Source organism: Aulostomus chinensis, chromosome 6, assembly GCF_037954235.1.
Source record: "Aulostomus chinensis isolate RoL2024-O1b breed Wild chromosome 6, RoL_Achi_v1.0, whole genome shotgun sequence".
Lineage (NCBI taxonomy): Eukaryota > Metazoa > Chordata > Actinopteri > Syngnathiformes > Aulostomidae > Aulostomus > Aulostomus chinensis.
The window spans coordinates 8,721,539-8,733,867 of record NC_141325.1 but is presented as its reverse complement, the minus strand read 5'-3'; the positions used below and the strand labels follow the sequence as shown (position 1 = coordinate 8,733,867).

The 12,329-nt window shown below is 40.5% G+C and overlaps 1 protein-coding gene across 1 annotated transcript in view; it reads left to right on the top strand.

Annotated features, from left to right (window-relative positions):
• ntrk2a (neurotrophic tyrosine kinase, receptor, type 2a) overlaps positions 1–12,329 on the top strand; it is a 79,376-nt gene that overhangs the window by 18,343 nt on the left and 48,704 nt on the right. Inside the window, exons 11-12 of the mRNA XM_086206289.1 lie at positions 659–696; positions 832–931. Coding sequence (XP_086062415.1) covers positions 659–696; positions 832–931 — 138 coding nt within the window. The remainder of the gene's footprint in view (positions 1–658; positions 697–831; positions 932–12,329) is intronic.

The following is a 12,329-nucleotide window of genomic DNA, read 5'->3' as shown; positions in this document are numbered from 1 at the left end:
ACCTGCTCTCTCCTGCAGACACTACAGGTACCCCCATGTTTTTTCATGTGCTCTTTTTCAGTTTGATGAACTAACAGAGTGTAAAACATGCATTATTCACCAACAAGAACAGATTCAATGAGAAAACACCCAGATAGCTCATACCTCCACCAAACAGACAGTGTGGATAAATAACATAAACTAGTGTCAACGAAATACATTTAGAAACCTCCAAAAATAGTTTATTTCCAGATCACTGATCCAGAATGGGATCCATTCCAATTCCAAAAGATTAATACTTGTTTTCAGTCTAATAAAAATAAATGGCCCTCGCAGTTTTCGGCAAAATATGCTAAATTTGATCATTACATCAAAAGTTGTTCTTCTGGATCACGTAATTCATTTTGAAAATCATTATGTATGACATGTCCTGATAAGGACTGCTCCAGGACCTGCAAATTAATCTGGATCAGTTCCAAAGGTTAAACACTTGTTTTCTGCAGTGTGATCCATCTTTACATCAAATGTCATTAAAATCTGCCCATTTTCTTTTGACATATCCTGCTAACAACCCAACCAACCACACATCACATCAAATGACCTCCTTGGGGGAGGTAATCAAGTTAAAGAGTTAGAAAACTCTCTATTCATTTATTCCGCTGGTCTCTTTCATCAACAGTGAGCTCACCTGAGGACCCACCTGAGGATAAAGTCGCTGTAAGTCTGCCCTCCGTCTTTGTGCTTGTTTTGAGATGATTATTTTCGAGACACCAAGTTGTCTGGACCTGTATTTCCTGTATGTGCCCGTCTCCTCACTGTAGGTGATTATGTAACTGCTTTCTCACCTGGCAGGTGTACGTAGTAGTGGGCATCGCCGCTGTAGCCTTCACCGGCTTCCTGCTAATGTTGGTCATTCTCAAGTTTGGTGGAAACTCCAAGTTTGGCATCAAAGGTAAGACTGCTGATGTGTTGGTGATGTCCATCCTGATGGGTTTGATGAAAGATGTAGAATGAAGAAAGAATCATTTTGAGTTTTTTGATATTTACATGAAATAAATTCAGAAACTTAAAGTGGAACATGGATGGATTCATGGACATGGATAATTATTCATTAACACTGTGAGTTGAGCAGCATGTCATGTCTGTCATTCTGCTCATCTAATCGGATCTACAGTTTACAACCTCTAGTGTCCGACACCATGGGATGTAAAAAAGGAAACCCAGGACCACGTAGCTACTTCTTATCATGTAAGAGAGCAACAGCTATAGTTTTTCCTCATTTAGGCCTTTGAATTAGACTACCACCGTGCCAGGATGCAAGAACCAAGGCAGAGGCGATTTTTATTGAACTATGTTCCCCTCCAGAACAGTAGGTGGCAGTATTAACCCTGACAGCTGGTTGAAATTCGACATTCATTTGATGTATTATGTCCCTGACAAGTGACCGTGCAAGTGAGCTAGTGACAAGCGAAGACTCGGAAAGAGAAATGGACTCATTCGTTGTGCTGAACTTTTACCAAACGTGTCTCTTTTGCCTGAGCTCCCACAAAAATAAAACCCCAAACTTTGATCCTTAGTCTAACTTTGAAAAAAAACAACAACTTCCTGTACAGCGATTTCAGTCAGACTAACATGTTTGCGTATGGATTTTAAGTCTGATCTTAGGCTGGCTGGCAAAAGATCAACATTTTCAAACATCACTTACTGAAAATGCACTTACTGTGAAAATACAGTAGCTGTTGGAGATCAACGTAAATGAACATAAAATGCAAATTGGTGTTACATTTCAGTTCGCTTTGATCTTCAATCAGTTGAAACCACTCACTTTTATTGAACATAAAAACTTGGTTGGACATGTGCAGAAGTATTTTCTGCAGTATTTATTTCAGGAAAACGTGAGGAACCGTAAACATCAGGTCTACTATCGTGTGTCCATGAATTCATCTTGTTCAGGAGGAAACAGCTGCTGTTTGATGGAGGTCCACTGTTGCTGGTGAATAACATGCATGTTGACTAAACTGTAGTCTTTGACATGTGGTAGCCATCACAGTCTCCTCCAACACACACACACACACACACACACACACACACACACACACACACACACACACACACCCATTGAAGATTGTTAAAATACAAAAACATCACACTTAGCAAGGTGAAAAAACTCTTAAAAATGAAGGTATGAGATGAGAACAGTTCTGTACTTCCAGGTACACATTTGAAGGATCTTTCCAAATTTTTTTTTTATCTTAAGTGTAACTAATCTATTGTCGTGTTTGTCTACTGACTACAACTAATTTGTCTGTTTTTGTGTTTTGCTGACATTTTTCAGAATTAACAACTCTTTCATCTGTCCTCTCCTCTACATATACTGCTTTCAAATATAGACGTTTGGTGTGCAGCAGGCAACTTTTGATTCAAGCTGAAAAGATTTAGCTTAGTGAAAATACATAAGCCCTGAGTTGCAAGTGTTTCTTCTTCTCTGTATTTTGTTTACTTAAGTTTGGATGTAACATTGAGAGCAAGAACCATTCATTCAATACTGGTAAGAGCTGCAGTCGTTGGAAGAAATAACTTTTGACATGGCTCGCCAAACCCAACAAAAAGTGTTTCAAAAAGTGTTTTGCTCAAATGTAGAAACAAACTTATATAAATGTGTGTGTGTGTGTGTGTGTGTGTGTGTATACAGTTGAAGTGCGGTATTTTGGCAGTGATTGATTGATTCGCGGCCCTCTAGAGAGGTGGGGTGAAAGACAGATGGAGAGCTACTTGTGTGTGCGTGCTTGTGGTCTTTTATGTGGTTTCCACTTTCTCCAGAGCTGATTGAGGTTGCTATAAATGAAACGACCTCTCTACTGTATTTTAGTCTCGTTCGCATATCTGTATTGTGTGTGTGTGTGTGTATTTCTAAGCATTTTTGCATATGTATCCATGAATGTAGAATGTGAGGTTACATTACGGTTTTGCCCTTCTGATTGTTCCCCATGAGTCTTCATCCTTCTCCATTTCTCCTGTCTGCTTCCTCTTCCCATGCATCCTTCTACTCCATATACACTCTGATGTATGTGCCCTGCAGCGTGTTGACATGGGGGTGAGTGGGTGAGAGAGAGAGGATGTGTGTGTGTGTGTGTGCAGAGAGAGATAGTACTGTTTAGTGTGTACAGCAGAGACAGACTGAGAAAGGCTTATCCTCAGCAACACTCGTTCCCACTGTCTGAATAAACCTTTACCTGACCGGTGACCCGAGTTCATTTCAGCAAGAGGAACATAAACACATTGGAGTTCCAGTTCTGATCAAAAACAAACAGCACTTCTCCTAGATCATAATCACGCTCACCAATGCACTGATGGATGATGAGCTTGTCATCAGAACTTGTGAGTGTCTGGCTTTGTATTATTTTGAGCCTCCCCTCCCCTCTCCCTCACTCTCTCTCCCCTCATAGCTGAGGAAGGAACACCTTAGCTAGTTTATTTGTTTACATTATTCATACCCACTCCATCATTCTGCCCCTCTCATCAATAACAAATGGGCAGCATTTGGTCCAGGTTATTTTTCACGATCCTCCTTGCTGCTTCTACACACATCACAGATGACAATTTTATAAACTGTGTGTGTATTGTTGTGGCTGTTTGGACAGATGGGAGCAACTAAATGTAACATGAACTGTGTAGGCATTGAGACGTTGAATGCAGCTAAAGGGAAATGGCTACCTAATTTCTTGGTTTTGAGTGTTAATGATCAGGTCCATGCCAGCCCACATCAGCTGACCCCCCCGTGCTCTACTGGCGAATGCCATTCGAGGCACCAGAGCGATTCAGTGTGCTTGTTTAGTTGAATCAAACTCTGGTCCCTGGTGCCGATGACTCGGGGAGGTGTTAGCAGTCGTACTCGAGAGCGCACCAAATACAGACCAAACACATGGACAGAGTTGTTGAGGCGATATTCTCAGGACACTTTGAAACAATCTCTGGCTCATCTGTGGAGAGACGATGTGATCTAACCTCAGTTCAACCCATCCAACTTCCAGCAAAATCTACAAGATTGAGTCTAAATTGCCCAGGTGGATGCAGCACAGCACACATTCAAAACTAGGTAGTTTGCATTGAAGAAAAGAGTAGACGTATGCAAAAAAAAAAGACAACAGGCATGCAACAGAAAACAAGACACTTCGATTCACCTGGATTTTTCTCAAAACTTAGCAAGGCTCCTAGTTAACAGACTCATCAACCAATTAATCAAACGTGTGACAGCACCCTCAGGGTTGCTATTTTGACTTAAATGCGCATTACTTTTCAGATACGAAAATGAGTCTTTTAGTCAGTTTGACTGTTGTTGGCTTTAGTTGACAAAATCTGAAAAAGAGTAGTTGATGAGCATTTTTTGTTTAATCTTTGTTGATGAAATGAAGAGTAATTCAATGCTATTCGGCAAAAAATAATGCCAAAATAACACAGTAAGGCTACATTCCAGACAACAAAAACATACTTATATATCCTGACCTTGAGAGATGGAGAGTTTAAATAGATGGGTTGGAACCTCAATTGCACCTAACAACCGTGGCAAACTGACTGTAGACGTCTAAAAGCAAAAACACATCAGAGTGAGAGATGTAGCAGCATCTATATGTGCTCATGCCCTGGAAACACCTGTAGGGAGGGAAACGTCAACATAAACCTGATGCAAGAACAAGATGGAAATGTCAAGACTGGAAAAAAAAAAAGCCAGCGATTGAAAGTGAAGCAGCAAATGTGAAGTGGAGGAAGTGAGAGACAGAGGAGGAGAGAGAGCAAATGCTAAAATTGGCATTTGACAAGAAAAGCAGCTTGGGAATGAAAGAGAGACTGAAATAAGGCAGTGCAGAGGAGAAACAAGACGGTGAAAGAAGGAATAAGACGGCATGTAAGAAAAAAGTGAGATGGAAGGAGAAAAGTCCTCTCTTGTCCACTTATCAATGATTCATCATCAGTGAAGGTTTCAGTTTTCTCCTTGTTTGGTGAAGTTGCACGCCTTCTCTCTCTCTCTCTGTCTCTCTCATGCACACACAGATCCTGAGTGTTGATCGATCGTTATGACACCCTCAAGGTCAGCAGAGCTCCATTCTCGGCCAGAAACACTACCGAGCATGCTCAGCATATCCTCCTCCTCCTCCTCTTCTTCTTCTCTTCCTCCTGTCTCTGCAGAAAGCTGCTTTTGTGTATACAGCTCTGCACGATTTTGACACTCACCCACTAAACTTTTTGAAAAGGCAGCGATAACTGAATGAGAGGAGCCATAAAGTGGAGATGTTCACAATGTTTCAATGGTTCTTTATTTAGATCGTGGCTGCAGAAAGAGAAAAAAAAAAACTGTCAAGTACTGGGAGTTGTTACTGAATTCTGGTCAGAAGCTCGGTTCTTTCATTCAGTTCATTCTTTGGTTATGGTTGACTTTTATTTTTCATCAGATTAAAAAAGATTTCGAGAAACGTACAGGAACAGAGCACATATCGACTGTGAATGACGGATTCGATTATTATCAGGTTATCTAGGATGAGTGTTTCTGACATCACTCCTGGCTGTGTTTACCAAGGTCACTTGGTTAGGAAGTTATAGTATGTCTGCCAGGATCTTCAAGTGTTTCCATAGCAACTGCAACAACTTGTTTACAGGTCAGTCGTTTATTGGAGGTAAAATCTGGTCATCTGGGTCACCAAGACTCTAGATAAACACACATTTGAACCCCCCTCATATTTTACTAACATTACTGATGCAAAAATGAATGGCAGAAAAAAAATTATCAATTCTAAAATGTTGTAGTAATAGTAGTCTACTTAATGACTTTTATATCATCATTGTTACACACGCAGTATTTATAAAATTGCTAAATATTAAAAGGTGAAAATCAAATGGAGTATATTTCTCTGTTTAGGAGTATGTCTTGTTTTTTTGTGTTAAATAGTTTTATCGGTGCCAGAAGTGGATTTAAAAAAAGCCTTTATTTCAGTGTAGGTTTCTTTACTCAATAAGGTAATTACTGCGCAGAGTGTTACAGAACCAGTCGCCGATCCTGTATAAAGAATGTAGTTTTTATATTCCTTTGTGTGGTCAAGAAATCTATAGTGACTGAAAAAAAACAAAAAAAAACGTCCTACTTTTTAAATTCAGCTTTGTTTTTTAATCACGGCAAATAAAGAACAGACCTTGTGACTCTGCGCTCTCTTGTCTGCTTCATGCGACCCTGAGTTTGGCGTACAAATGGATGGATGACGTTTATCATTTCTTTTTGTGTTCAGGATTGTGTTTTTTTCAAGTGGTGCTTTTGTTTTTTGTGTGTTGTAGCGCTGAGAGGGAGAATGGAAAAAAGAGAGTAAATGCCTATGGCTGATCCGGAGGGCGGTTGAGGCTCCAAGCACTCTGGAATTGTAAACTGCTCCTTTCCAAAAATGAAATGTTGCCTGAAGACTTCGTCTATGAACTTGCGTGACTGCGGCTTTTCTCGAGCTACACATTGCCAGTTGTTGTTTCCACAGATCCACGTCTGCCTGGTGTGTCTTTAGATTAACGTTCATCAAGAAAAACACAATTTATCAGTGTTTATTTGAAGATAAACTTTGAAGATCCAGCTGGATTATATACGACTCGAGATTCGCCGCAAAGTTGACTCTGGATCTTCTCATGCCGTGGACATTTCGTAAATGTACCAAAATCCCTGCGATATAAATTCCTCATTCTTTGTTTAATGTCTCAATTTTTAAAAGAGACACCACATGAAATGCTTTAGAGCCTTAAAATAAAGGATCCAAAAATCAATTTTCAGCATGTAATATATTTTTTTGAAAAAGTAAAATCTCAAATTATTATTTAACCAAAAGGAACTTGCTAGAAACAAGAGTCACTTAAAGGACTGCGAAAAGTAAAGTAGCTAAACCATGTTGAAGGTTGTCAAACGTCCTGATCAGAGCATTTAATCTTGCTGAAAGGATTCGATTATCATCTTTTTCCTCGTGTGAAATCAAAAGTCTGAAGGTTGGTGAGGTGAGTCAAGTAACTTAAAGGTTCCACGCAGTGGTGGTTGTCTCTGTTCTTGTCTTTGTCAGGGAGTCCATTGTGCCGTCATACATCATTTCCTGTCTTATATTGGTCAGGCTGACCTTTAAGAGCAGTCCGTTAAAAATTAAGATAGTTGAAACCGGGGAGTGCAGTGTGGGAACAGAACATTATGCACATGTAGTTGTACCCTAGTAAAGAAATATGCAGAATTATTTTTCTATGTTCTGTTTTACAATTTTTAAAAAAATATACTTGAAAAAAGAAGCGTTTAAAGAAACTAGGCGGTCATTATAAACACATTTAAGACGTTAAAGATAACAAAGTCTGTCTACAGCTGTAATATATTAATGAGAATACATTTAGTCCTCTCAGATGTTCACCCCATGGCAATGATCAAATGAGAAAGAATAACTTTCAGGTCACGTAATCAGTACATAAAATCACCGCTCATTGTTGGAAACATCTGTTAGAGGTGCATTTATGTGAAAAGGTCTGATTGTACCTTGACAGTACTTGTGCTTACTGGAAACCTGTTGTTGGAAAGCGAGAATGATAAAGATTGAAGGCGTTTACATCCTGTCCGTGTTCGGGTGATTACAAGTGCATCTTTTAACCTGATGTTGCGCAGTATCATTTTTGTTCTCAGGGTTTGATAAAGATCAATCTGAGTCAGACAGCTAGAGTCAGAGTCAAGCTGAGTTTCTAACCCCTAGTGTTTTTTGTATGAAGACAAATACACACACACACACACACACACACACACACACACACACATACACAGAGTTTTCACTTGCACATCATGTCAATGTGATTTTTTTCCCTCCAAGAGTGTGACAGAGTGTTGTTCAAGGTCCTGCTGGTCACTTGGTAAATGTCACTGCTGCCAGACTGTGTGCACAGGTTGCATCAATGAAGCTTTTTGTTGGCAGTATAGTGAAAGTGTGTAAGATAAAGGTCTATGTTAATCAGGCTTTAGCTATCGATCAGCACCTTGTCCTGCTGCACTTTGGCAGATTCTCGAGCAGCCGGGACACACACACACACACACATACAAAAGCCTGAAGCAGCTTTCCTGAATATGTATGAGGGTTGACGAATGCCAATATCAGTATGTCTGGGTACTTTTTGTGTATATTTGTTAGCCTGTGCAGCATCTAGGGAGGGAGAAGGGGGGGGGGGGCAGCATCACTGAGTGATTGGGAACTGCACTATAACAGATAGAGGTTTATTGACAGATCAATTGATCGTTTGCCCATCCAGACTGAGCCAGAACGCTTCTGTCTTCTTGGCCCAGCCTTCCCATCATTGCCTAATGCTAAGTAAGTGTGTGTGTGTGTGTGTGTGTGTGTGTGTGTGTGTGTGTGTGTGTGTGTGCGGAGTGAAGATGGGGAGTTGAGGGGTACATGTGAGAGTGATGGGGTTAAAGAAGGTGTGCTTAAGATCGGGAGTGACTAAACAAGGAAACCATGAACGTGAGACAAGGAGCTAAAAGGTTTGAGAAACTGAAGGAATGAAAACAGTTCCTTTAAGTCTATTTTTTCCTCTGGAGTGGTGGACGTACTGTAAATACATAAAAGACAAACAGCAAATAGGCAGAAAAACATGAAAAATGACTTTTGATTAGGGATGCAATGGTTCTCAGTATGAGCTTTTGCCAAAGTGCGGCCTTCAGGGACCTGAACGTGCACCGTGATGATTGAGTGGGTGTGTCTGAGTGGTTGGGTGCAGGGAGACCAGCTGGTTGAGTGGCAGTCGTTAAAAATAGGACATAAATTTTATGTTAATTTGACATAGAATATTGGTGACAGCTGGCGTTGTTGATTTGTTATTTTCGTCTGTCTTTCTGCGCTGATATTTTGTTGAATGCAAATCTGATATCAATCTCTAATTCTGTGAGGTCATCAATGAAGAATGGGTTGCAATCTGGTCCCCAATTCACAGATATATCTTAGTGCCGATGTTTATGAGATCATACATCAAATTTGAAACTTGTTTCATGCTGAACTATAACAAACAAGCAGCTGGTAATTCTTTAAAGTTCAAGAGCGGGGATTTCAGTGAAAAGGGAACAAAGTGTGCGTGTGTGGAGGATAGATTGAGGATGGTGGGCACATGATTGTTGGAGAACAATTGAGAAAATGTTGTCTTTAAGGATGAAGACAAGAGCAAAAAAAAAAATAATAGAGTAAAAGTGACAGACATGGAAGGGATATTTGACAAGACCGTGTGAGAGGGGGGGAGAGTGTAAAATAGAAGTATTTGTCCTCATGCAGAAACACATGTTCAAACTTGTTAATGTACCACGAACAAATCATTTTAACCAGACCAACACAGTACGTAATGTATGAGCCTGGCAGCTTTAGAGGCAGATCAGGTCAGGTAGATTTATTTCAGTGTGAGGAGGACCTCTGCCAAGACTTAGAATTCTGCTGAGCTGTCATGAGTTTCTTAGCTGACATAAGACAAAACGCTAACAACCCAACAAAGGTAGGGTGAAGCCGACATGCACGGAAACAAGAGCCATCGTTTCATGGATCTTTTTTTTGTTCAAGGCAAGTTAAAAAACAAAACAAAAAAATAAACAGGTTGGGCCAGGCTGTCCAATATACAGTAAGTGAGAACTGGAGGAACTATAAGGGCGCTTGACCAAGATGGAAGGTTACGCTACATTTAGAGTCATGCTTACATTTAAAAACAGTCTCTAAGAATTTGATGTAAGTTATTGTAAAATCCTTTGTGTTGTGTGTGTGTGTGTGTGTGTGTGTGTGTGTGTGTGTGCATGTATGAGAGAGACAAAGAGAGAGACAGAACAACAAAGAGACTGTGTACGTGTGTATGTGAGAGAGAGATTTACAGCAAATGTGCAGTTTTGTGTGTGTAGTTGTCAGAAGGTCTGCAGCGTGACACAGTCGACTTCTGATGCCCGTTGCATCCTGTTGCCATGGCAACCTGCGTCATACGCCAACCTGGGCTGTTCCAAAACTAAATCATTATCACTAGCTGAGTCTGGGAGACGAATGCACTGCTACCTTCAGACAGGCAGAGACATGAAGCGACACCTGGGACAGACTAAAGTCATCATCCACAGCAGAGATGGGAGCAGACAAAAAGACGTCACATCATAAAGCTTGAATTCATTACTGCACCACGGTGCCTCCAGCTGAAAAGATCTTTTGCTCCATTTACTGGTTTTGTTCATGAAGTGAGTCAGAGGCTTAAAGAGATTTTCAGTCCCCGTACAAAGGCTGACAATGATTGGCAGTTAAACTTGACATTGAAATGCAGTTTTTACCTTCTAAACCCCTTTTGAGGTTGAAATTGAACAGAGATTCGGAGCATCAAACGCCTGACACCTCCGATTCCTGTGATGTATTACTTTTGAAATATTTAACACCGAGTCAAACAACAGGCAGATGCTCACCTGTTCGATCTTAACAGGTGCTGCTCTATGAATAGAAGTACGAAGAACACACAAGTCTGCACGCCGACTGTCCCCACAGCAACGGTACAGTAGATGTTGGACAATCATTGAGAATTATCTTTCATGGTGGGCACAAAAAGTTCCCTGGTTAAACAAGGTCACGCTACAAGCAAAGGTTACTTGTGTTCTGTCTGCATCAGATGGGTTTGGTTGGTACCAACAAACTGCAGCAGGAGACGGATGTCTGAGTCCCCTTCATTTTCCTTTTTTAACACTGAACATTCATCTATCCATCGACGTTTTCAAAACCAAGTGTTTTTGTGAGTTTTCTGAAAGTCATACTTCTCACAAAACATGTATTTCTCCTTTCAATTACACGTAAATAGGTGTCTTGAGCTCACACACCGCATCTGCTTCTTTGTGTCCAGAATGCAGAAAGAGCCGGCTACGTATATTTAGGTTGAAGCTAACGTTGCCCCATGGCCACCAACCACAAACAGCAGCTAAAGTGTCACCAAAAAAAAAAAAAGAAAGTCCCTTTACCAACTCTCAAGTGCATTGTTCAGTGTAATCCACGTACTCTTTATCTTCCAGGCAGCGGTAAGCTCAGTAATTCACCAGCACTTTCTTTTGTGCTATAAAACAAATATCTCGGTACTCATTCATAGTAGCCAGGCACTGGAGGGCTTAGTTTGTTTTTAGCTCAAATCAAAGTGTTTTTGGGTTACAGAGCGTGTGGCTCAGAACATTTGCCATCAAAATATTCAACGTTTCTCATCAGAAAGAGGAAATCATGTTTCTACAGAAAGGTTCTCCTCAATTGATTGCTGGACCTTGCAAAGTTCAACATGGTCAGTAGTGAAAAGTGCAGTGGAATAGAACAGACACACTTTACTGTCATTGAACACAACACAATTCCATTTCGGAGCAAACCTGTACAGCAGCAGGATTATAAAATCCGCTCAGTATATTAAAATATAAATATATACTTAGCTGTTTGCGTATGAAAGTACCTACATTAGTAAATATTTATACTGTTAACAGCACTCTCCAACAACAATGCACTTATTGGAAGAATCATTTTAACAAGCACATAAAGTCATAGTACTGCGTGAAGTATCAGGTAAATTTGCAGGCCCCTGAAAATACTTTTTATCCATATTCTGTGGACTCAAGCTCTGCCTTTTGCAGGCCGTTACCCGCAATCTGATCTTCAATGACACACACATTTGGCATCAGGTTGTTGGCTCATTTTAGCACCTATGATATGTTAATACATGTATATAATATTCTTCTATGAAGCTGTAACTCCTCTGGAGGCATTTTTACAGCTCAATAGCTAGGCCCTGACCCAGTTGTGGCTTTGCTGAATGTAAAAACCATCACAAGACCTTCTGCAGTGCCAATAAACCTCTCTGTTGTTTCATTCCCCTGCTGCATCTTGAGATTTTTTAATTTATTTAACTTTCCCTGCACACCTACACAACTATTCCGCCCGATCAATTTATTGTAGAGCAACAAATTAGAGGCTCATAGGAGTTTCTGCACGGGGGATGGTTATTGCATAACACACCGCAGAAGTTTATTGCCTCGGTGGTCACAATAGTGATAGTAAAGTAAGTATTAATGATGTGTGCATTGTTTTTGTCTTGTTTACTTTCTTTACTCCAAATCTCTCATTCTCTTTCAATTTCCATAAAATAGAGATGACAAATCCAGCTTAAGGGGGAAACGCAGGTTGTTGTTTTTGGCTCGTCTCACAGTGTCCTTTATCATAAAATGTCAGCTGCCTGGAATGGTTTTCTCCTTTACATTCCTGTCCTGACAGACGTCTCAGCCATTACTCGCCGGGCCTGACGTCGTTCCTACAGCGCAAGCTCCCTAATTACACATCGCC